The sequence below is a fragment of the Oncorhynchus masou genome, chromosome 3 (genome assembly GCF_036934945.1).
Source record: "Oncorhynchus masou masou isolate Uvic2021 chromosome 3, UVic_Omas_1.1, whole genome shotgun sequence".
Classification (NCBI taxonomy): domain Eukaryota; kingdom Metazoa; phylum Chordata; class Actinopteri; order Salmoniformes; family Salmonidae; genus Oncorhynchus; species Oncorhynchus masou.
In genome coordinates, this window is record NC_088214.1 from 48,468,253 (window position 1) to 48,495,206 (window position 26,954).

Here is a 26,954-nt window from a genome sequence, read left to right on the forward strand (position 1 = left end):
CATAATGAATGGTGTAATTGGTAATAAGATTTCCACCTTTTAACCTCAAAGTCTAAGCCGGTGGTGGAGGGGTACTAAGCTAAAATATGGAATTGTTTTAAGATGGTCATACAATGAATCATTTAGCTATTTGATTTAGAATAAAAGACCCCTGTAGCTACAGTACCAGTCAAAGGTTTGGACACACCTACTCATTCAAGGGTTTCTTTATTTTTACTATTTTCTACATTGTAGAATAATAGTGAAGACATCAAAACTATGAAATAACACATATGGAATCATATAGTAATCACCCACGTACACACACACACAGACTAGTTTACCTTATTAGAATAATTGGTTAGATAGATTAAATCAAATGTTATTTGTCACATGCGCCGAATACAACAGTGAAATGCTAACTAACAAGACAATGCAAATAGTCCATTTGATTAGCAGATATCAAAAGTGAATGGTAAAAAAACAGTTATAAAAATACCAATATGCCTAAAACATTGTAAACATTACACAAGTACCCAATCTGCAGTTAGGCCCAGTTGAACTCAGTGAACATTGCTAAAGGATAGTATTACCCATAGTATTATTCATAGTAGACACTGCAGGTAAAGAAACAAGACGTGTAACACCGAACCACCTGATGCATTAAGTCCTAGCTAAGAGGATTGGAGATTTACAGGCTCCACAAACACCAGCTGGAAAGGCTGTGTACGTCCACAGAGATCTGATCTTCAGACAGAAAGCAGGTAGACCCAGGTTGTACGATGGAGAGTAAGAGGAAGAGGGTGGAGGTGAAATAGTGTATGAAGAATAGAAAGAAGTGGAAATGAGAGTGTACGGGTGTATAAACAGATGATATAATGGAGAGAAAAAAATGTAATTGGGCAAACCAGGTGTATTTGATCATTTAGGGAGAGGAAGTGTTGTCAAATCTTGTCCTGTAGCTTTTCAACACGTTCTAATAGCATTGATTGGGAAGCAAATGAATCCAGAACCTCTGAAGATTTCTCTCACTGCACCTTTCCCATAGCCAAGGTACTGACAGACTTTGTGTGCATGTGTGTACTGTGTTTGCATAATGCCTGTCTGTCTGTCTGCCTGCCTGTCTGTCAGTTTGTCTGTGCCTATTAAATTAATCTCAACACTATGCTCAGGAAGTTGAAATGGACCCGGGGGGCCCATCGCCCCTCATGCATTTTGTGGTGGCGAAGAAGACTATCAACGGTATATTTGATCAGTTGCTGGAGTACGTCAAAGAGGGCTCAGAGTTTGTGGACGGTGAGCCTACATAGTGTTACTTAACAAAAAGTGTGTTTTGTAGATTATTAGCATCAATAGCGTCTTACAGTTTGAATAAAGATGTATACACAATATCATAGGTATAGAGTTATGCTACAATCTGCATCTAAAAGGGCACCCTTCAGACAATTCCCTTGTTAATGGTTGTTACCTATTACATATTAACGCGTACACATGGTGGGCTACCTTACACTAGTGTGGGGGTTTTAGTTGTCATTTACCACAATATCCATTCTTGTCTATCTGCTTCTATGATGCCCAGAGACATGGCGAAGTGCGGATCTGGAGCAGGTCGCAGTTGAGGAGCAGTGCCTTGAAATCCAGACCTGTGCTAGGAAACTGGCCACCATTCGGGAGGTGCTGGCGCGTAGGCACATGAAGGTAGCCTTTTTTGGGAGGTGAGAGTCAATGGTTTATTGGAAATAGAATTGAACCCAATATTCAACACAGATGAATTACTGAGGGTCCATATGTAAAGGACATTTATATTATACAGTTTGCTGCTGGATTGGTATAATTAAGGAGTCTCACTGTTATTCCAGATGTTTTTCATACTACCTAGATAGTATGGTGTAACAATTGATACAGCATAAGTAAATATTAGTACCATAATTTTGGATGTGCAGAATGATTTTCCCAAAAGTTAGTGTAACAGAGGTGGAAGATTTGTGCTAGCTCACTGAGCTACCTAGGCTTTATCGCAGCATAATTACTGTGGTGGCAGGAGACCCAGGTTAGAACAAAGCCGTTCACATTAGCCTTGTGAACATAATTATGAACATTTTATCAAAGGAGTAAAGAGACATTTCCTTTCTTTCTCCCTGGCAGGACGAGTAACGGTAAAAGCACGGTGATCAATGCCATGCTGAGGGACCGGGTGCTGCCCAGCGGCATTGGCCACACCACCAACTGCTTTTTGAGGGTGGAAGGCACAGACGGGGACGATGCCTACCTCACCACCGAGGGCTCTGATGACAGAAAAAGCCTCAAGGTCTGGGGTCAAACCAGGGGGTCGCACACTGATCTACTGTGTATATATATATATATATATATATATATATATATTATGTGGGTCAAAAAAGTATTTAGTCAGCCAACAATTGTGCAAGTTCTCCCACTTAAAAAGATGAGAGAGGCCTGTAATTTTCGTCATAGGTACACTTCAACTTTGACAGACAAAATGAGAAAAAAAATCCAGAAAATCACATTTGTAGGATTTTTAATTAATTAATTTGCTAATTATAATGTAGACGGAGGCTGAGGTATGGCTGCGGCAATACCGCTAGACCAGCCTTTTTCGACGTGCAGTATAACACACAATTGTTAGCAATGATATTTCCCTCTGTTCTACTACTTTATGTATGTCTCTGCATCTTTTTCTTCCCCTCTTCCAGTCAGTCAATCAGCTGGCCCATGCCCTGCATATGGAGCGCAGTCTAGACTCAGGCTGCCTAGTGAAGGTGTTCTGGCCCAAGTCCAGGTGTGCCCTGCTGAGGGATGACCTTGTTATTATGGACAGGTACGCGCTAGGGTTTAATGCCAGTGACCGGTATCTCAGGACTTCCCAACCATGCTCCTTCCAATTTCCTGTGAAAAATAATGGCGGGACCCGTGCACCAAATATTTAGAATTTCTATGCCACCACAAAAAATAAAAAATAAAATGTGCAGGTGCAAATAGCTGCAAATGGCTTCATTCATACATTCGACCAGTCATCACAACATTAGTAGCCTGCCATGTTTACTCACCATTAAGTCCCCTATAGAACATAGTACTTACTTTCATGGTTTGCATTGCTAACTATCATGAATAGGCTACACACAACCTGTTGACGCAGTTACAGTAGACAATCCCCAAACTACCTGTGTAGCACTGGAAGAGGCTTAAAATGTGCTATTCACTGTTAACAAAATGTCTGATAAACTGGGTCCGTAATAGACATTCGCAACATTGTACAATGATGTTACACTACAAAAGTGAGAGCAAGGCGGGTTTAATCAAATTCGCAGGTAATTGATTAATCTCAGCATTATCCATGGTGCATGTTTCTATGGAGTGATTTCAGTGCCAACAGAAATTGTGTTTGAATTCCGTAATTTTGAATTTGTATGAGGATATTTAATTTTTCTTTAATATTTATTTATTTGTGAAGCACAAAATGTAATTATTGAATTCATAAATTGAACTTGTATTTCATGATTTGAAATTGAACTGAATGAACATTGGATTTCAATTTAATTGAATGTTCAATTTCAATATTTATATATTCAGTTTAAATATAGCAGATATTTAATTAATTGTTTGTCTATCAAACTTTTCATTTCAAGTTGATCAAATAGTAAACTTCTCAGATACAAAAGTATGTGGACACCCCTTCAAATTAGTGGTTCGGCTATTTCAGCCACACCCGTTGCTGACAGGGTATAAAATCGAGCACACAGCCATGCAATCTCCATAGACAAATATTGGCAGTAGAATGGCCTTACTGAAGAGCTCAGTGACTTTCAACATGGCACCTTTCCAACAGGTGAGTTTGTCAAATTTCGGCCCTGCTAGAGCTGCCCCGGTCAACTGTAATGCTGTTATTGTGAAGTGGAAATGTCTTGGAGCCACAATGGCTCAGCCGGGGAGTGGTAGGCAACACAAGCTCACAGAACAGGACTGCAGAGTGCTGAAGCATGTACAAAATATCTGTCCTCGGTTGCAATACTCACTACCGAGTTCCAAACTGTCTCTGGAAGCAACGTCACCACAATAACTGTTCGTCAGGAGCTTTGTGAAATGGGTCTCCATGGCTGAGCAGCCGCACACAAGCCTAACATCACCATGTGCAAAGCCAAGTGTCGGCTGGAGTAAGTAAGAAAAGTAAGATGGTGCCGACGGATATGGCAGCTCTGCCTCTTCCTCCTAAACAACTTTGCAGTGTTTCGTTTTTTTTGTGTGTTATTTCTTACATTATTAGCCCAGAATTTTTGGGTGTTAATACATACAGCGAGAAATAACTTTTGGATATCAGAGCAGCGGTAACTCAACAGCATTACAACCAGGAATACGACTTTCCTGAATTGGATCTTTTGTTTGTACCCCTCAGGGCAATTGAACTTATTCCAGAGTCTGCTCCAAAACACAACCGGCAGAGAAGAGGTATTCGGAGTGAACTTCTAGTCCGACTCTAGTCCATCCACCACTTCTGAGTATATTACTCGCTAATGTTCAGTCTCTGGATAATAAAGTAGATGAGCTCAGGGAGAGGATCTCCTTCCAGAGAGACATCAAGGATTGTAACATGCTCTGTTTCACAGAAACATGGCTCTCTTGGGATATACTGCCCCCGTCCATTCAGCCATCTGGGTTCTCAGTACATCGTGAAGACAGGAATAAAGAACTCTCCAGGTAGAAGAAAGGTGTATGTTTCATGGTGTTTCATGGTGTGATTGTGATAACGTACAGAAACTCAAGTCCTTTTGTTCACCCGACCTAGAATACCTCACAATCAAACGGCGACCGTATTATCTTCAAAGATAATTCTCTTTGTTTATCGTCAAAGCCATGTATATTCCGCCGCAAGCCGATACCACAACAGCCCTCAAAGAACTTTACTTGACTTTATGCAAACTGGAAACCACATATACTCAGGCCGCATTTATTGTAGCTGGCGATTTTAACAAAGCAAATTGGAGGAAAACGCTACCGAAGATCTACAAACACATAGACTTTAGTATTCACGCTGGTAAAACATTGGACCACTGCTACTGAACTTTTTGAAATGCCTACAAGGCCCTCCCCTCTGCAAATCTGATCACGACTCCATTTTGCTCCTCCGTTTCTATAGGTAAAACTCAAACAGAAAGTACCCGTGCTAAGGTCTATTCAACGCTGGTCTGACCAATCGCAATCCATGCTTCAAGATTGTTTTGATCACGCGGACTGTGACATGTTCCAGGTAGCCTCTGAAAATAACATTGACGAACACACGGATACGGTGACTGAGTTTATCAGGAAGTGTATAGGAGATGTTGTACCCACTGTGACTATTAAAACCTACCCTAACCAGAAACTGAGGATAGATGGCAGTATTCGCACAAAACTGAAAGCGCGAACCACTGCATATAACCATGGCAAGGTAACTGGGAATATGGCTGAATACAAACAATTTAGTTATTCTCTCCATAAGGCAATCAAACAGGCAAAAGTCAGTACAGAGAAAGTCGAGTTGCAATTCAACGGCTCAGACATGAGACGTATGTGGCAGGGTCTACAGACAATCACAGACTACAAAGGGAAAACCAGACACCTTCTTGGCCTGCTTTGAGGATAACACAGTGCCACCGACGTGGCCCATTACCAAGGACTGTGGACTCTTCTTTTCTATGGCCGACATAAGTAAGACATTTAAACGAGTTAACCCTCGCAAGGCTACCGGCCCAGACGACATCCCTAGTTGAGTCCTAAGAGCTCAGACCAGCTGGATGGAGTGTTTACGGACATATTCAATCTCTCCCTATCCCAGTCTGTTGTCCCCACTTGCATCAAGATGTACACCATTGTTCCTGTACCCAAGAAAGCAAAGGTAACTGCACTAAATGACTGACTATTGCCCCGTACCACTCACTTCTGTCATCATGAAGTGCTTTGAAAGGCTAGTTAAGGATCATATCACCTCTACCTTACCTGACACCCTAGACCCACTTCAATTTGCTTACCACCCCAAGAGATCCACAGACGATGCAACTGCCGTCGCACTGCACACTGCCCTATCCTATCTGGACAAGAGGAATAACTATGTAAGAATGCTGTTCATTGACTATAGCTCAGCATTTAACACCGTAGTACCCTCCAAGCTCATCATTAAGCTCAAGGCCCTAGTTCTGAACCACGCCCTGTGCAACTGGGCCCTGGACTTTCTGGCAGGCCGCCCCCAGGTGGTGAAGGTAGAAAACAACACCTCCACTTCACTAACCCTCATCACAGGGGCCCCACAAGGGTGCGTGCTCAGTCCCCTCCTGTACTCCCTGTTCACCCATGACTGTGTGGCCACTCACGCCTCCAACTCAATCATCAAGTTTGCAGATGACATAACAGTAGTAGGCCTGATTACCAACAATGACGAGACACCCTACAGGGAGGAGGTGAGGGCCCTGGGAGAGGGGTGCCAGGAAAATAACCTCTCATTCAATGTCAACAAAACAAAAGAGCTGATTGTGAACTTCAGGAAACAGCAGAGGGAGCACGCCCCTATCCACATCGACGGGACCGCTGAGGAGAAGTTGGAAAGCTTCAAGTTCCTCAGCGTACACATCACTGACCATCTGAAATGGTCCACCCACACAGACAGCGTGGTGAAGAAAGCGCAACAGCACCTCTTCAACCTCAGGAGGCTGAAGAAATTTGCCTTGGCCCTAAAACCCTCACAAACTTTTACAGATGCACAATTGAGAGCATCCTGTCGGGCTGTATCACTGCCTACTATGGAAACTGCACCACCCGCAACCGCAGGGCTCTCCAGTGGGTGGTGCGGTCTGCCCAACGCATCACCGGGGGCAAACTACTTTCCCTCCTAAACACCTACAGCACCCGATGTCATCACGCTATCCAGAAGACAGGGTCAGTACAGGTGCATCAAAGCGGGGACTGAGAGACTGAAAAACAGCTTCTATCTCAAGGCCGTAAATAGTCATCACTAGCCGGCTTCCACCCAGTTACGCAACCCTGAACTTAGAGGCTGCTGCCCTGTATACATAGACTTGGATTCACTGGCCACTTTAATAATGGAAAACTAGTCACTTTAATAATGTTTAAATAATGTTTACATACTGCTTTACTCATCTCATATTTTATTCTACTGTATTATAGTCAATGCCACTCTGACTTTTCTCAATCTAATATTTACATATTTCTTAATTCCATTATTTTAATTTTAGATTTGTGTGTATTGTTTTTAGATACTACTGGACTGTTAGATACTACTGCACTGAGCTAGGAACACAAGATTTCACTACACCCGCAATAACAACTGTTAAATATGTGTATGTGACCAATACAATTTGATGTGATGTAAAGCTTGCTGCCATTGGATTGTGGAGCAGTGAAAACTAATTCCCTGGAGTGATGAATCACGGTTCACCATCTGCCAGTCCAACGGATGAATCTGAGTTGGATGAATGCCAGGATAACGCTACCTGCCACAATGCATAGTGCCAACTGTAAAGTTTGGTGGAGGAGGAATAATGGTCTGGGGCTGTTTTTAATGGTTCGGGCTAGGCCACATAGATCCAGTGAAGAGAAATTTTAACGCTACTATATATAATGACATTCTAGATGATGCTTCCAACTTTGTGGCAACAGTTTGGAGAATGCCCTTTCCTATTTCATGTATGACAATGCCCCCCTGCTTAAAGCGAGGTCCAAACAGGAATGGTTTGTCGAGATGTGGAAGAACTTGACTGGCCTGTACAGAACCCTGACCTTAATCCCATTGAACACCTTTGGGATGAATTGGAATGCTGACTGTGAGCCAGGCCTAATCACCCAACATCAGTGCCCGACCTCACTAATGCTCTTGTTGCTGACTGGAAGCAAGTACCCACAGCAATGTTCCAACGTCTAGTAGAAAGTTCTCTTCCGAGAAGAGTGAAGGCTGTTATAGCAGCAAAGGGGGGACCAACTCTATACTAATGCCCATGATTTTAGAATGAGATGTTCAACAAACAGGTGTCCACATACTTTTGGTTATGTAGTGTAATTTGATGCCATACCTGAAAGTTAAGACCTCTGGAACATGGACATGACTTCTGTTCCCCTCTTTGACGATCACATGCAGCGCAGGACACATTAGAAGAAAGTGTCCCAAAAAGCATGATTTGGCCCCTATGAGAATATACACTAAGCATACGAAACATTAGGAACACCTTCCTAATATTGAGTTGCACCCCCTTTTGCCCTCAGAACAGACTCAATTTGTCCGGACATTGACTACAAGGTGTCGAAGGCGTTCCTCAGGGATGCTGGCCCATGTTGTCTCCAATGCCCCCCCACAATTGTGTCAAGTATGCTGGATGTCATTTGGGTGGTGGACCATTCTTGATACACACGGGAAACTGTTGAGTGTGAAAAATCCTGCAGTATTGCAGTTCATGACAATATCAAACCGGTGCCTGGCACCTACTGCCATACCCTGTTCAATGGCACTTAAATATTTTGACTTGACCATTCACCCCTGAATGGCACACATAAACAATATATGTCTCAATTGTCTCAAGGCTTAAAAATCCTTCTTTAACCTGTCTCCTTCCCTTCATCTACACTGATTGAAGTGGATTTTACAGGTGACATCAATAAGGGATCATAGCTTTCCCCTTGTCATTCTATGTCAAAGAAATAGCAGGTGTTCCTATTTAGCCAATAGAACCAAGAGAGTCTTCTTCATTGGAAGCTTCTCTAACATCGGATATGTACAGTGCGGTGTCCCTCAGGACAGTTGACTTGTACCCTTACTCTTCTCTATTATTACAAAGGATTTGACACTGGTCTTCAACAAAGCTAGAACGACTATGTATGTGAATGATTCCACACTCTACATGTCAGCACCCAAAGTCAGCTCACTGAAATTCTAAATAAGGAGTTACCGTCAGTATCAGAATGGGTGATTAATAATACACTGGTCTTAAATATAGCTAAAACTAAAATAATTGTATTTGGTTCAAAACATTCTCTAAGACCTAAACCTCAAATGGAGTTGTGGGTGTGACCATTGAGCAAGTTGAGGAAGCTAAACTCCTAGGTATAACATTGGATGGTCAATTATCATAGTCAAATCATATTGACAAAGTTGTTGTGAAGATGGGGAGTGGTATGTCTGTTATAAAAAGATGTTCTGTGTATTTGACACAAAAATCAACTGTACTAGTTCAGGCTCTGGTCTTGTCCCATCTTGATTACTGTCCGGTAATATGGTTAAGTCCCGCAAAGAAAGACCTAGCAGAGCTGAAGATGGCTTAAAACATAGCAGTATTCCTTGCCCTTAACATACAGAACTAACATCAACAACATGCATGCCAGGCTTTCCTGGTTGAGGGCTGACTGCATACATTTTTGTTTTTGTGAGAAATATTGTGTTAAAATGTCCAAATTGTCTGTATAATCAACTTACGTATAGCTCTGACAGATATACTTACCCCACCAGACATGCCACCAGAGGTCTCTTCACAGTCCCCAAATCCAGTTAGAATTCAAGGCAACGCATAGTATTATATAGAGCCTTGATCATATGAAACTCCATTCCATCTCAAATTACTCAAAAAGCAAAATTAAACAACACCTCACTCCTATCTGTTTTAATGACTAAAATCCATTCAACACGCCACTTTGGCTTCAGAAACCTCCAGAAACTTTGCTTTTAACACAGAGAGCATTTGTTCTCTACCTTTCCTGGCTGGCAAAGTACCAGGATGTTCTCTCTGGTTTTGAATCTAAATTTGAGATCCGAATTTGAAAACATGCACCTGAGAAGTTGAATACCTTTGAAGTTTACCTACCTTTGATATACTTGAAATGAGTTTATAAACTTGATACACAGACAATTAATGCAATATCTACCATATTTAAAAAAAGAAGTATGGATATACAAGTTCAGTTTATAAATTCAATGATTCAATATGTCCAGTACAAATGATACAATATTAAATTCATATTCATATCCAAATACAAATGATAAATTATGGGATTCAAATCAAATGTATGTTGGAACCAAAACGGGTTATTCTATGGGAACAGCCCATGAACCCTTTTGGAATCCGTGTCCTCAGAAAGTATTCTCACCATTTCACCCTTTCCACATGTTGTTGTGTTACAGCCTGAGTTTCAAATGGGTTAAATTGAGATTGTGTGTCACTGTCCTACACACAATATCCCATAATGTCAAAGTGGAATTATGTTTTAGATTTTTTTGTTGAAATTAATTAAAAATGAAAAGCTGAAATGTCAAGTCAATAAGTATTCAACCCGTTGTTATGGCCTAAATAAGTTCAGGAGTAAAATATTGCTTAATTAAAAAGTCACATAATAAGTTGTATGTACTCACTCTGTGTGCAATAATAGTGGTTAACATGATTTATTAATGACTACCTCATCTCTGTACTCCGCACTTCTGTACAGTCCCTCAGTCGAGCAGTGATGGGTATACAAGGCAGACATTGAATATCCCTTTAAGCATGGTGAAGTTATTAATTACACTTTGGATGGTGTATCCATACACCCAGTCACTACAAAAATGCAGGTGTCTCTTCTAAACTGCCCAGGGATTTCACCATGAGGTCAATGGTGACTTTAAAACAGTTAGAGTTTAATAGCGGTGATAGGAGAAAACTGAGGATGGATCAACAATATTGCAGTTACTCCACAATACTAACCTAAATGACAGAGTGAAAAGAAGGAAGCCTGTACAGAATACAAAATATTCAGAAACATCCTGTTTGCTTGAAGGCACTAACAATAAAGTGCAAAGAAATTAACTTTAAGTCCTGAATACAAAGCGTTATGTTTGGGGCAAATCCAACACAACACCTCACTGAGTACCACTGAGTTCAAGCATGATGGTGACTGCATCATGTTATGGGTTTGCTTGTCATCGACAAGAACTAGGGAGTTTGTGGGATAAAAAGAAATGGAATAAAGCTAAGCACAGGCAAAATCCTAGAGGAAAACCTGGTTCAGTCTGCTTTCTGTCTGCTTTCCAACAGATACTGGGAGACAAATGTACCTTTCAGCAGAATAATAACCTAAAACACAAGGCCAAATATACACTGGAGTTGCTTACCATGACGGCGTTGAATGTTCAGAGTAGCCTAGTTACAGTTTAGACTTGAATGGGCATAAATAATTATAGCAAGACTTGAAAATTAGCCATCGACAACCAACTTGACAGAGCTTGAAGAATTAAAACAAATTATGTGCAAATATTGTACAATCCAGGTCTTCAAAACTCTTATACTTACCCATAAAGACACACAGTTGTAATCGCTGCCAAAGGTGTATTGAATCAGGGGTGGGTAGACTAGATATTTCTTTATTTTATTTTCAATAAATGAAAAACATGTTTACACTGTCATTATGAGGTATTGTGTGTGTATATTGGTAAGAAACATGTTTTAATTAATCCATTTTGAATTCAGGCTGTAAAACAACAAAATGTGGAATATGTCAAGGGGTATGATTACTTTCTGAAAGAACTGTACAATATACAACCCGGACTGGCTTTGTTACGCTGGGTTGTCCTGACTTGTCTGTGCAGTGTTTGTATATTTTGTATTTCATGAAAACTTGTGTTCAATTTGTATGTGTTCAAAATGTATTATTTGACTTCCTCTTATCAATCAATTCTACTTATATGTTGCATTATGCATGTGCATGCGCACACGCAGCCCAGGGACTGATGTGACCTCTTACCTGGACAGCTGGATCGACAAGTTCTGTCTGGATGCTGACGTCTTTGTGTTGGTGGGCAATGCAGAGTCCACACTGATGAACACAGTGAGAGAGAAAACTAAACCACTCTTTAGCATTAACACTGTAATGTAATGCAATGCAGAGTCCACACTGATGAACACAGTGAGAGAGAAAACTAAACCACTCTTTAGCATTAACACTAACAATCATTACATTAATTGACAGAAAACTTTAAGAATGTTATTTGCCATTCAAATATATTTTCTGTATTTTTATACTGTCTTACAAAATTCACCCCGTTCCTACTGGAAATTACGCCTATGCACACCACTATGAGCATAATCAATTATTATATTGTATCTAGATATTTCAGTGTGTCCCATGATGCATTTCTGCGCTTGTTTTTTTTGTTCATTTAAAACTATTTTTTCTTTCCATTGCTTCTCTACTCATATATATGTGTTTCTTGATGTGTCTATTACTCTTGAAAGGAGAAGCTGTTTTTCCACAAAGTGAGCGAGCGAATATCCAAGCCAAACATTTTTATTCTGCACAACCGCTGGGATGCCTCTGCATGGGAGCCCGACTACATTGATGAAGTGAGTTTGCCTGTGAAACTACACTGCAAGCATAGTGCAAGCATTTCATAAGCGTTGGTTTTGCCATGCTACACCAGAAGCAGAAAAAGGAGATGCAATCAATAGTGAAATCTGCTTGTTGAGAACACTGAAAGCAGGAATGAAATACTTGAAATAGACACTTAAGCAGCGCAAGATCGCTTCATTGACTTGCTGCTTGCTCAGCTGGAGTATCATTTCTATTTGCTCACAGTGGCTCAGTGTCATCCACGCTTGCGCTTTGTGGACACTATGCTTACATTACATGTCTTGTGTAGTTTAGCTGGGAGAAAAACAAGATGGGTCCCCCTTATAAAGGGCTTATGGTGCGCTTCATTGAGCCCTTCATTCGATTTGCCTACTTTTTGAGTGACCAAAATGTCAAACCTAATGGATAAGGAGCTCCCTCAGGTGCGTAAGCAGCACATGGACCGCTGTGTGAGTTTCCTGGTGGAGGAGCTGAGGGTGGTGAGACAAGAGGAGGCTCCAGACCGGATCTTCTTTGTGTCGGCCAAGGAGGTGCTCAGCTCCAGGATGCACTGTGCCCAGGGCATGCCCGAGACAGGTGAGATCGGTGAGGAGGGACAAAAGGCTAGGTGGGCGAGGTTGCATGACGCTGATTCACTGGCTGAGCTGGCTTGCTGATCAGGTTTGGGAACAATAATTATACGATATTGATATGGTTATGGTAATTTAGAAGGCAAAATATCCATTTACTTGAATACATCGGCATTCATAAGAAGTTGACAAGCAGTTGCCAGCACGCTCCTGACAGATTTTCCTCCATCGGCCCTGTAACAGGCATCTCTCTCCTGTTACTGTCTCGCCTCAAAAACATTGCTATCTTAAAGCTTTGAACTGCTCACCTAACCCGGCCATCCATAAATGCCCACATTAACTATAACTTAATATGCTGGTGGTCCTCGTTATTATTTTTATTTGGACTTCTGCTGGTCTTTCTAGGTGGCGCTTTAGCAGAGGGATTCCACGAGAGACTGAGGGAGTTCCAGAGATTCGAGAGGACTTTTGAGGCAAGCACTGAAGCATAACTGATTGTCCTGCTCCATTGTAATATCATTGTCAATTTCACGTTGAGTGGCATCGTCACACTAACTTACTGTATTTATGACTGCACAGGAGTTCATCTCACACTCTGCGGTCAAGACCAAGTTTGAGCAGCACACGCTCAGGGCGTGGCAGATCACAGAAGCAATCAAAGCAGTCATGGACGCCATAAATATTGCATCCGCCGAAAGGAAGTGAGTTTCTCCCCCATTTTTTTTATAGGAGCATTGGTCATGTGCTACTGCCATACGCACCTAAACAGTATTGATTATTAATCATTCGATTAAAGGGATACTGTGATATTTCAAGATTTAGACCGTTTATCTACTTACCCAGAGTCCTATGAACTCATGGATACCATTTTATGTATCTGCATGCTGTTTGGAGATGATTGAAGTTAGCATTTCGTTAGTTTAGCACAATTGCTGGAAGTCCCCCAGTACAGTAGCTAGCTCCTCTCAAAAGCAGGGGAATAGACCATCTAAATACTCCACAATTGGCTAGTTGATCATTTATAGTCTTACAAAGCTAATCATAGTAATGGATAAATAGATTGGAGACCTAAATATTGCAGTATCCCTTTAAAGGTCCAAACGCTAGATCTGTGCATCCAAACCTCCAATTTTCACACTAACTTCCTTACCAACATCCATATACTGTATGAATTGCGCAAAACTCTGACTCAAATGTACATCTCAGCATAGGATTTAGCCTTGAAAGAGAGAAGCTTTCCAATTTGCTCCTAACTATGACAACCTTTGCTCTTTCCCCTTTGACCTCTCCGTGTGAAGGATATTTTCCCTGGAGGACCGAGAGGACCAGAAGGACCGTCTAGAGTTTGTCAGAGGCCAACTTAACCGCCTGACCGAGAACGTTAAAGAGAAGATCAACACCATAACAGATGAGGTGGCTGCCAAGGTAGACATTCTCAATCATCCACGTACCGTTATATAAAAAGGGAGGGACTGTCTGTTAAGCCAAATGACAAAGGGGAATAGCCTATCATTTACTGTAGGTCTGATTCAGAGTTGAGATAAGGGAGGGACTGTCTCTTAAGCCAAATGACAAAGGGGAATAGCCTATCATTTACTGTAGGCCTGATTCAGAGTTGAGATAAGGGAGGGACTGTCTCTTAAGCCAAATGACAAAGGGGAATAGCCTATCATTTACTGTAGGCCTGATTCAGAGTTGAGATAAGGGAGGGACTGTCTCTTAAGCCAAATGACAAAGGGGAATAGCCTATCATTTACTGTAGGCCTGATTCAGAGTTGAGATAAGGGAGGGACTGTCTCTTAAGCCAAATGACAAAGGGGAATAGCCTATCGTTTACTGTAGGCCTGATTCAGAGTTGAGATAAGGGAGGGACTGTCTCTTAAGCCAAATGACAAAGGGGAATAGACTATCATTTACTGTAGGCCTGATTCAGAGTTGAGATAAGGGAGGGACTGTCTGTTAAGCCAAATGACAAAGGGAAATAGCCTATCATTTACTGTAGGCCTGATTCAGAGTTGAGATAAGGGAGGGACTGTCTCTTAAGCCAAATGACAAAGGGGAATAGCCTATCATTTACTGTAGGTCTGATTCAGAGTTGAGATAAGGGAGGGACTGTCTCTTAAGCCAAATGACAAAGGGGAATAGCCTATCATTTACTGTAGGCCTGATTCAGAGTTGAGATAAGCACACACATCTTTCACTCTTGACCTAAATAATGAATTGATGTTAATGGGAGAACATTTTCAATAAGCACACAGATCTCAAATCAAAATAATGCAAGGATAGCGGTGCGTAAATGTGTGAGTAAATGACTGGTTTAGGATTAACAGATGAACAACTCTATCATACAACACATATGTTTGCCTATAGTTGGGCTGACAAGCAGTTTGTGTTCAAGATTTTGTGTTCAATGATATTTTGTATATTGTTAGCCACATATAAATAGTGTAGGCAATGGACAGATTAAAGGTTAGTAAATGATCTGTTGGTTTATGATTTTACTATACATTTTTGTTTAGGTGACCGTTGCCTTGGTGGAGCAGATTCGTGGTCTCCCAGCGCAGGTTGATGAGTTCAGTGCTGACTTTACACCACATGCATTGCCTCTCTACAAAGCAGTGAGTTCTGCTTCTAGATCCCATATCCTAGCAATATTAACCCATGATCAACAGTTAAACTCTATCTTAATTGTTACATGTGGCCTACAGGCCTGCCTATTATTTCCTTGAATGGTGCGATTCAATTACCAGTAAAGAAATAAAAATAGTAGCACTTTTCAGTTGTGGCCATCAAATGTGTTTTTAACACACGACTGCATTTAGAATTGTTGCAGAATGACTTGGCTTATTAAAGCATTTGATTCACTCCAGCAGCAACAACAGTCAAATGTATTTACATCGACTGATATTTCCCTTAATTATTTAAATGCAGGGCCTAAAATCAGGGCCTAAAATGTAACTTTTTGTTCCACCATCAACTGTGGTGGGTAGATAAAAAAATATACCAGTAAGAAGTAATGTGGTATATTAATCAATTAAAAAAAATATATATTTTACCCAAAATATCAGATGAGACAAAATGTTCAGCTGTCCTTTAAGGGCGGGAGGTTACCGTGGTAACGGGGTCACTTGAGTCACTTGTGTGAGATTTGGGATGTGACTAGTAGTAGCGTCTACAGCGTCTCTTCGCTATCAGTTTACCCGCTCATGGTCAATTTGGCCGGCAACCATTTTAGTTCTCTTTTAATTATTTTATTTTTTTCAGCCAAAAGCCGGCAATGACAGGCTAACGGAATCCCTGACACACACACAGTCTCAGTGTACCCTATATGATCAGTATAGCTGGCTGGAGAGTGAGCGATCACACTGAACAGGATTGAAAGGAAAGCCTCTTAAAGTCCTGCTGGTCAGAGGGGGTGGACGGGGTCAAAAGACAGGGTCAATAGGGCAGTGTACTGTGTGTGTATGTATGACTGTGTGTGTGTGGATGTAAGCTTTGTTTACATCTATGGATGATAACACAGTGATGTATGAACTTTAAAAGTACTGGTCAGTGTCGTACAAATTGTAGTTTTTTTATGGCATTAGCACTTGATTGTGTATGATTGTCTAAAAAATATGATGATGGTAAACCAAATCTTCACTGACATCCTTTTGAGTAAATAGGTTGTGTGTTTAAACCCGGGTTGTCTACTCACCACAACACCATTAGCCCGCTGAGCTAAAGCCTGGCCAGAGCTTGGGGAGCTGTCCTAGGTATCCAGGTCTCCGATAAGGTTACTGATCACGCAAGCGTGGTTCACTGAACCACCTCCATTACATGTGGTCTAATAATCTCTTTCTCCTCATTGTTTTCACCTGCAGAAACTTATGATGCATGTGGAAGAGAGGATGAGTACATGTTTGGCCTTTCGTTGTTCCTCTGGGATCATTGGCCACATGCAGTCATGCCAGAAAAACATGATTGGTAGGTATAGTACACACTTTGCTTGAGCCGTGAATGTGTTTCTTGAAATTCCAAAACAGTTTGGTGATCATGGGCATGACATTATTATATTATAGCGAATAGAGGGAGTGGGAACAAGAACCGTGTTGCTCCTGTGAAAGGCAAACAACGGTACACATTAGGCTTAACCCAGTTGGAGGGAATTGCAATGTGGTGAGGATTGCTACACTGCCCCGTCCGAACACAGATACGTCTCCGTGCTGGACTTTCTTTCAGGTTTACGAAGCACGTCCATCCGTGCATTGGCTTCACTGGCGTCATCCCAAACCTCTGTCACCAATATAGCAAACGGGGGGGATCAGCAATAGAACCCAGATCTCTCCTGTGAAAGGGAAACTTGCTACACTTTGCTCCAATAGGGATAACTCACTTTGGGGGAATTGTAATGTGGGCTCATTAGTGAGGATCTCTACAATGTCAATCCATGAATTAGGAAGTAATTGATTTATATAGATGTATTATTTTTATGTGTAGTTAAACCAATGATGATGATTCTGTATTTCAGAGAATATTAGGCCGCTGCTGCCCCCTGATGTCCAGGAGCAGTTCCACATTCACCTACCCAGCAGGAAGTTTGTCCTGACCTACGACCTTAACCTGGCCACCCTCTGCGCCGACTTCCAGGAGAACATCGACTTCCAGTTCTCTCTCGGCTGGACTGCCCTTGTCAGCCGATTCATTGGGCCGAGCGATGCCAAACGTGCCCTGACGGCCATGAACCAGAAGTTTCAGGTTAGCCATGGTCAGGGTTTGTATTCAGTCTCTCAGAGTAGAGGTGCTGATATAGGATCAGTTTAGCCTTTTAAATCATATTTAAAAAATATGGCATGGACATCATCCTAGATCAGCACTCCTACTCTGAGATGCTTAAAAAAAAGTTTACTTTGACAACAGTAGGATAAATGAGTGATATGCCAGGGGTGGCCAGTCATCCTCTTAAGCTACTGGGACTGCAGGGTTTTGCACCAACCCTATTCTTAACGCCTGATTCAGCTAATCAAGGTCTCGAAGAACGGCTAAGTAATTTTAGCAGGGTTGGAATGAAAGCCTGTACACCCCGTAGCTCTCGATGAGGAGGACTGATGTAGGTGGCCACCAGTATCATATGCCCTTAAATTCTCTCCAGAATACCTGTCCTACTGCACTCCAGGCACATGGTGGAACCAGCCTACAGGACCACATGGTCTTTTCAATGGCAACAGGTGTTGTGTCACTCACCTCCAGAGCCTCCATGACTGTGCTTGTCATTGGCGGAGTGGTATGTGCACCTTCTCTTCTAATCAAACCAATTATGTTTGCATTTCATTTTATAATGTACTCTATTTGCTAACAGCTACTGATAAATCTGAAAGGTGCTTGTATTGGCCACCGCTAACACATGCATTGCTAGCCGTTATCTGTTGGCACACTAACGCTTAACGATAATTAATACACTTCCATGCATGATTGAAGAAGGCAACGGAGCTCCGCCCGGTCTCTTTTTAAATTGCAGAGGGGGAAGCTAAGGCTACTGAGTAATAGTGAAAGGGGGAGGTATGTTGTGTGAGAGCTTTTTTCACCCGATTTGGGCAACTTATCACGTCTACATGTTTTATAAAACACTATAAAGAGTTAAAATAATGTGTCATTACATACCTATTTAAAGGTTTGTGTCGAATTTGAATAATTTAGCTTTTAGGGCTAAAGTAATATTCAGAAGTAAAATGCGGCTCTCATGGCTTTGAGAGAGATGGCTTGCAGTGATGACGCGAAAAATGAATGCATTCAGTTGTACAATTGACTAGGTATCCCCCTTTCCCTATTCCTTTCACTGTCTTGTTTTTAATCTGCGAGAGAAACGTGTATAGTACAGCGTCAGAGGGGTCAGGTTTTCCTATTTTCTCAAAAACTATTGGTCTATTACAATGTCAATCAACACTTGAATAGAAACATTGTTTATGCCACCGGGATTTTGATACCAACACAGTCACCACAGTCCCATTTGTTTTCATCGCAGCCTCGTTTGAATGCCATGGTACCCAAAATCTGTATGGAACAGTGCTGGCTATCGTTACTTGTTTGTAATGATAACAGATGACTTGCGTGCCAAAACTGACACAGTAAAGCAAACACTGACACATGATTATATTGCTAATTTGCTATTAATACTGACAACTGTTTGTAAAACCTAATGCAGATTTTTCTTGCTAGTCTAGCACCGCTATTACAGCTAATGCTAAAGCAGGTGATCTCCTCCCACCCTGTGTGGCAGGTGTGGCGCTCAGTGGGCTGGAGACTCATCGCCCTCTCCGCAACACTTTATGGCCTGCTCTACCTGTACGAGAAGCTGACGTGGACCAACGCCTCCAGGGAAAAGGCTCTGAAGCAGCAGTTTGTGGAGCTCGCCATCCACCGACTTAGGGCCATCATCCCCTTCACCAGTGGGAGCTGCAGCCAGCAGGTTCACCAGTGAGTCGCAGTTCTACCGTAACAGTTTGAGAGAGGATAGGATTTCATGTAGTTTCTGTGGCTTTTGATTGAATTTAAATTAGTGTATGGTAGTGTTACGCAATTAACCAATTATTATTATAAATTATTTGAATTCCATTTCATTCAGTTTTTTTCTGTGAGCTCAATGCACACATTCCTCAATTTCTCTAGAGCTGTGGTCACCAACCTTTTTTGAGTCAAAATGAAAAAGCAATTATTGTGCAACATGAACCTATTAAAAAACAGTACTGTAGTAATGAGGTTTGTGCAGTAAGCTGTAGGCCCAAAACATTATCACTGCATACAGTGGTTCCTCCTTTAAAAGTTGCGAGCTTAAACTGCAGGACTTAGCGGTAACCAGCGTCATGGCGTCATTGCTCCAGACCACTACAAGGGGAAGTTAGAGCACTCATTATGCATTTGGGTCCAAAGGTTTTAATATGACCAATCATATCGAGTGGTTCCAATGACGAATTTGATGCGAGCCACCGGTCCCTGGTGACTTTCTTCAAAGATGGCTGGCAAAACATTATGGTGGAAGCAAATGTAAGTAGTTATAACGAGTCAAGCAAAAAATGTACAATTCAGAGGAATATGTTAGCTAATGTAGATTCCAACATTTGTGCATATTTTTTTTGTCCTAAAGTAAATTTACGAAAATCGCTATTTAGCAAATTAGCTGACTAGCTAACATTAGCCAGCTACTTAGTTAGTGTTATGGCATGAGTATGAATTTGTAATTCGTGTTTGTTTTAGGGACTCCTGAGAAAACCAGCAAACCAGGCTTTCGTCTTGTGAAACAGTGGATGTAATATTTACATTTTCGACCCCTTGATCAGCTCGCACTCTGAAAGTAAAGTATCTTTTTTGTAGACATGAAAACAATAACTGAGATATCACTGTTCAATCTAAAGCAGCAGATGTCATTTTCAGGATACATCAATACAGCCCAGAAAGCTTAACACCAGACTGGTATTGTGGTTGTTCATTAGATTATGGGAAATGGGCAATATGCATACCATATAATATACTTACCTTTGAAAATCCATCTATACTGCCAAAGATGACAATGTTGTATCTTGAAAAAAAGCATTGGAATTAAAAGTGAAATGTTTAACCTATTAACCTACTTCATTATTTATGTGTTACCAGTTGATCAAGAACAACTCCAATTTAATAAATCATTGAACATTTGTCTACGGATAAGTAAGAATAGTTTAAAAGTTTAAATCAATTCTTATACTTGATGAAGACATTATACATCTTAGTATAAAGGCACAAGGCGAGACCCAGATGCAGACACAGGAGTCAGATGGTTGGAGTCTTACAATGTTTATTAATCCAAAGGAGAAGGCAAGATAATGGTCGTGGACAGGCAAAAAGGTCAAAACCAGATCAGAGTCCAGCAGGTACAGAGGGCAGACAGGCTCATGGTCAAGGCAGGCAGAATGGTCAGTCAAGCAGGTACAGAGTCCAGAAACAGGCAAGGGTCAAAACCGGGACGGCTAGAAAAAGAGAATAGCAAAAGGAGCACGGGAAAAACACGCTGGTTGACTTGACTAAACATACAAGATGAACTGGCACAGAGAGACAGGAAACACGGGGATAAATAGACTGGGAAAACAAGCGACACCTGGAGGAGGTGGAGACAATAACAAGCACAAGTGAAACTGATCAGGGTGTGACACTTAGTACCCTATCAATTTATGATTTGTATCAATGTGGATCAGAGACAGGGGAGCAGGAACAGAGTATTTTTGCCGAGCAATGCAACGAAACTGGATCATTCTGGCAATGATACCTGCACCATCTACACGCTGCGAAGACTCTCTAACTCTTCTCCATTGTACACTATGGCCCATTGCTCTGAGACTTCCTTTGACCATTCTAAAGCCTGCATGGGGCATCCTCGCCTTAATGGGGCTGACTTTCTGGTCTTCATCTGACATATCAGAATAGCATTCCCTGACAGACATATTGTGCTCTTTCATGCTTCTGTAAAAAAAAGCTAACCGTTACACTGTCATGTAATATGATTATATATCGACTATGAAACAAATAGGACATGGCCTGCTTACGAGTTGCCATGAAAGAAAGTTAGATGAATTCAACTGAAAATGGCGAGAACAGGCATTCGTAGCTAAATGTTTTTGGTTAGTTTGAGAATAATAATTGCATGATTTATCATTCTGTGTATGTATATATCTATGTAATACAGTAGAATAGTATGAACCGTCCCTGAATCGTAGGAGCTAACTACTAGCTATGTAGAAAATGGACAGAATTAACGCCCAGTGCTGCTTACCTGAGATGACATCATCACACAGTCCTTCACAGGTGTCTGCTCTGACTTCCTTTGTGTTGGGAAAGAAAGGCTGAACAGTATTGTAGCCAAACTGACACTCAAAAAAAGGGCCAAAATGGAGGGTGGTTGATAACGAAATTAAATTGGAGTTTTGTTTTCAAATACATTTTTTGTTCTCAAAATATTTTGGGGGAATAAAATGCATAACGTTTTGCGCTCTATTACAAAATACTTGATTGCAAAACCTTTTTTTTTACTTTAAAGCCTCGTTATTGCTTTCAGAACAATTATTTTTGATTGAAAATAAAAAGGTTTTGCTATCGACAAAAAGAGAGCAACAAAAATTTCTGCAAGTTGGGGACGGGGCCTAATAGCTAAACAATAGACTATTCAACCTTTACTAAAGAATAGTCTAATAGCTGAGCTAGGTGTGAAAAACCCCTGTCCTATCACAGACCACATTTTCCCTAATGACCGAGGGGGAGTTAGAGCACTGATTATGCTTTTGGGTCCCAATGCATTACTGTCTCTAACTGACAATGAATGGGCAATACAAACCAAATAATAAACTGATAAATGTGCACGACTTCAAATGAAACAAGCAGGGAGCAGGTTTCAAACCCTCAACCTTCTTGCCCGAAGGCCAGCTCGCTATCAACTGTGCACCAAAAGCATGCTCAAGCCACAAAGTTGATAGAGCATGTCCTCGCAGTAGCTTGCTACTCAATGTAATAAAGTAATGACTTTTCAAATAAGTTACCTTACACGTTATGTTGGCTGACAATTTGTTTGCTACGCTGTCCTTACGGCAGACACTACCATCATGGGACTCTGTGTTGTTAGGGCAGACACTACCATCATGGGACTCTGTGTTGTTAGGGCAGACACTACCATCATGGGACTCTGTGTTGTTAGGGCAGACACTACCATCATGGGACTCTGTGGTGGAATGGGCAGTCACTACCATCATGGGACTCTGTGTTGTTAGGGCAGACACTACCATCATGGGACTCTGTGGTGGAATGGGCAGTCACTACCATCATGGGACTCTGTGTTGTTAGGGCAGACACTACCATCATGGGACTCTGTGTTGTTAGGGCAGACACTACCATCATGGGACTCTGTGTTGTTAGGGCAGACACTACCATCATGGGACTCTGTGTTGTTAGGGCAGACACTACCATCATGGGACTCTGTGGTGGAATGGGCAGTCACTACCATCATGGGACTCTGTGTTGTTAGGGCAGACACTACCATCATGGGACTCTGTGTTGTTAGGGCAGACACTACCATCATGGGACTCTGTGTTGTTAGGGCAGACACTACCATCATGGGACTCTGTGTTGTTAGGGCAGACACTACCATCATGGGACTCTGTGGTGGAATGGGCAGTCACTACCATCATGGGACTCTGTGTTGTTAGGGCAGACACTACCATCATGGGACTCTGTGTTGTTAGGGCAGACACTACCATCATGGGACTCTGTGTTGTTAGGGCAGACACTACCATCATGGGACTCTGTGTTGTTAGGGCAGACACTACCATCATGGGACTCTGTGTTGTTAGGGCAGACACTACCATCATGGGACTCTGTGGTGGAATGGGCAGTCACTACCATCATGGGACTCTGTGTTGTTAGGGCAGACACTACCATCATGGGACTCTGTGTTGTTAGAGTGTTGTTAGAGCATTCAACCCACAGAATGCATAGTGCGTTTATTTATATTTTTTTATAAACTAAATCGAAAACCGTGATTATTTATAATCTAACCGAAACCAAATTGACCTCAAAAGGCTCAGCTCTAGTGTATGGTGAATAGAGTACTAACCTTACAAAAATAATTGCAGTTCCAATGCTGCGTCTGAAAAAATACAGAATCTATTGTAACTGCAGGGTCACTACAGCTTTATACAGTGCAGTCATTTTGCTATTAACTGTGGTAATTTACAGTTCTACTGTCATGTGTATCCTATGTAGCCTCAATGTGGAATCACTCGCTAATTAGCTGTGCGCTAGTAGTGACAATCTTCCAAGTGATGTCACCCTCTATTTGACCAAGAATTCGTGTCACCCTTGCTCAACCAATACCATGTTTTTTTGTAGAGCTATTGGTTAGAATGTTGCTTTGTGGGTGATAAGGGTCTCTGAAGCTATACTGTTACATGTACAGTACTGTATGTGTATTTTCCAGCTCTCATGCCCTCCTAACGTGACCTTTTGGTTGTGGCAGGGAGTTGGCAACGACCTTTGCCCGTCTGTGCCAGCGGGTTGACCTGAGCGAGGTGGAGCTGGAGGGGCACATTCGACTGCTGAGTGGCAGGATCCAGAGACTGGAGAACGTCCAGCGACGCTCCAAGACTCTCAGGTCGAATAGCCACTCTACCTTGCATTGTTCATCTCAGCTTTTTAATGTCTGATAGTAGGGCTCTCTGAACACATTGTACACACACACACACACTCCAATACAAACTACTGACATGAAATGTTAGAAGAAAATAACAGAGTGATAAATCTCTTCTGTTTCCTACAGACACAGAGCCACAGATCTGGAGTCTCAGCTGGAGGCATTCTCTGCCCAGTATCTGCAGAATCAGTGCTGAGTGAACAGATCCTCACAAGGAGATACATTCTCTGCCCAGTATCTGCAGAATCAGTGCTGAGTGAACAGATCCTCACACGGAGATACATTCTCTGCCCAGTATCTGCAGAATCAGTGCTGAGTGAACAGATCCTCACAAGGAGATACATTCTCTGCCCAGTATCTGCAGAATCAGTGCTGAGTGAACAGATCCTCACAAGGAGATACATTGAGGTTTTCAATGGAACTGGTTCTGAAATGGTCTGTGGTACCATGATCATTCTATACAGAAACTACTCAACTTCCAAGAACCAATTTAAAACCAAAAACAGACATTCCCACAACTTCCAAGGAACCAAATGTTCTAGCTGGATAGCATCTGGATGTGTCATTGCATGTGTTATCGCATGGGGCACATCTCACACAGGTACAGTGCATTCGGAATGTATTCAGACCCCTTGACTTTTTCCACATTTTCTTATGTCACAGACTTATTCTAAAATGTATTCAATTGTTTTCATTTCATCATCAATCTACACACAATACTCCATAACGACAAAGCAAAAACAGGTTTTTAGAAATGTTTGCACATTTATGAAAAACAATGAAAACTGAAATATCACAGTACTCAGACCCTTTACTCAGTACTTTGTTGAAACCCCTTTGGCAGCGACACCTGTATTTTGGGAGTTTCCCCATTTTTCTCTGCTGATCCTCTCAAGTGGGAGTGGGAGTGTAGCTGCACAGCTATTTTCAGGTTTCTCCAGAGATGTTCGATTGGGTTCAAGTCTGGGCTCTGACTGAGCCATTCAAGGACATTCAGAGACTTGTCCCGAAGCCACTCCTGCGTTGTCTTGGCTGTGTGCTTAGGGTTGTTGTCATGTTGGAAGGTGAACCTTCCCCTTAGTCTGAGGTCCTGGGCGCTCTGGGGCAGGTTTTCATCAAGGATCTCTCTGTACTTTGCTCTGTTCATATTTCCCTCGATCCTGACTAATATCCTACTCCCTGCCACTGAAAAACACCCACACAGCATTCAGGCCAAAGAGATATATCTTGGTTACATCAGACCAGAGAATCTTGTTTCTCACTGCAGAGATGGTTGTCCTTCTGGAAGATTCTGCCATCTTCACAGAGTAACTCTAGAGGTCTGTTAGAGTGACCATCGGGTTCTTGGTCACCTCCCTGACCAAGTCCCTTCTCCCCTGAGTGCTCAGTTTGGCCGGTCAGCCAGCTCTAGGAAAGTCTGATTGGTTCTTTTAATTTTGAATACATTTGCAAAAATGTCTAAAAACCTGTTTTCGCTTAATCATTGTGGGGTATTGTGTGTAGATTTATGAGGGGGGGAAGTATTGAATCCATTTTAGAATAAGGCTGTAATGTAACAAAATGTGGAAAAAGTCAAGTGGTTTGAATACTTTCTGAATACACTGTATACAGGGCCAAGTTGATTCAGTAAAACACAATAAAACAACAGCCATACAGTATTTTATTTAGACACTTGTGAAATGACAGAGGGGTATACAGAGAGATGGCAGTAACAGTATGAAGTTTTAGGTCTCATTTGACGTTTTAGGGCTAGATTCAATCAGCGCTATAGTTCGCTATGAGGTCATTTCCAATTGAGCCGACATACGCAGTATTTACCATGAATGCAGTCTCTGCGAATACGGGAAAATTGCCTTTAAATTTTAATTGCGCTATAGCACTGAACTTTGGCATTACGGATTGAATCGAGCCCTTAGAGTGAAGAATGAACCCCGGTCTGCGGTGGGGAGAGGGAGTATGTGTGTCTAGAGCCTGTGGTGTTACCGCTAGACTACGGGCTCTGCACACACCACACAGTATTGCCATGAAGACACTTTTGTTTTACAGATGGGACCTGTTTTGACCTGTTATGATATAAGTCAGTCGTAGTTTTTCCCTCATATTGTACAGTATTTGTAGTTCAGGCTACTGAGTTTGAAATGAATCTCTTCTTCAGCTTTACAAACATCAGTTATTTTCCAGCTGAATAATGTTAGTGTTGACACACTTCAGCAAAATAATAGGACAAATATATGGTATACGGTTCATTTTGCTGCTAAGTTCTACAACCAGTTTTGTCACCTTTGTACCAAGTAAACTCAAATGTATTGTACTTGCATTTTTTGCAACTCTGCACATTACATTTAGTATATTAGAGAGACACTGTTTATTCATGACTGTGATTTTCATCTTCACTCAAGTGAAGATATGAATAAACAGACTTAGTTACTTCATATCTACTAAGTGCAATAAATCTGGCCAGATATTTCTTGGGTCTGTGTTTCTTGCCTGTGGAGGATTTGTCACACCAAGGTGGAGATATTGTTTGACGGGAGGCAATATATGGGTCGTTACATGAATATTGTGCCTGACATTTTTTCAAATATTTTAAGTAAAAATGTTGCACTAGTGTTGAATTTTAAACGCCTGCTATATTTAATGAAGTGCCCTTTAATACACTGAGTAAACAAAACATTATGAACATAGACTGACCAGGGGAAAGTTATGATCCCTTATTGATGTCACTTGTTAAATCGACTTCAATCAGTAAAGACGAAGGGGAGGAGATAGGCTAAAGAATAATTTTTAAGCCTTGAGACAATTGAGACATGGGTTGTGTATGTGTGTCATTCAGAGGATGAATGTGCAAGACAAAA

General features: G+C 41.6%; 1 protein-coding gene across 1 annotated transcript; it reads left to right on the forward strand.

The window, feature by feature from the left end:
• The first annotated feature begins 1,160 nt into the window (after window positions 1-1,160).
• On the forward strand, window positions 1,161-24,295 carry mfn1a (mitofusin 1a). The gene is made up of 17 exons (XM_064927000.1): window positions 1,161-1,275; window positions 1,559-1,694; window positions 2,125-2,287; window positions 2,691-2,815; window positions 11,715-11,823; window positions 12,231-12,338; window positions 12,768-12,921; window positions 13,320-13,387; window positions 13,494-13,615; window positions 14,213-14,339; window positions 15,434-15,532; window positions 16,778-16,880; window positions 17,425-17,661; window positions 18,008-18,177; window positions 19,171-19,367; window positions 23,926-24,060; window positions 24,226-24,295. The coding sequence occupies exons 1-17, from the start codon at window positions 1,161-1,163 to the stop codon at window positions 24,293-24,295; spliced, it is 2,238 nt and encodes a 745-aa protein (XP_064783072.1).
• Window positions 24,296-26,954: the final 2,659 nt, after the last annotated feature.

Bases quoted from the DNA above. Each gene is read 5' to 3' on its own strand.
- mfn1a (XM_064927000.1), top strand. From the start codon at position 1,161: ATGGACCCGGGGGGCCCATCGCCCCTCATGCATTTTGTGGTGGCGAAG. The intron at 12,922-13,319 runs GTGAGATCGGTG...TGGTCTTTCTAG, and splicing joins CCAGGGCATGCCCGAGACAG to GTGGCGCTTTAGCAGAGGGA. The intron at 15,533-16,777 runs GTGAGTTCTGCT...TTTCACCTGCAG, and splicing joins CATTGCCTCTCTACAAAGCA to AAACTTATGATGCATGTGGA.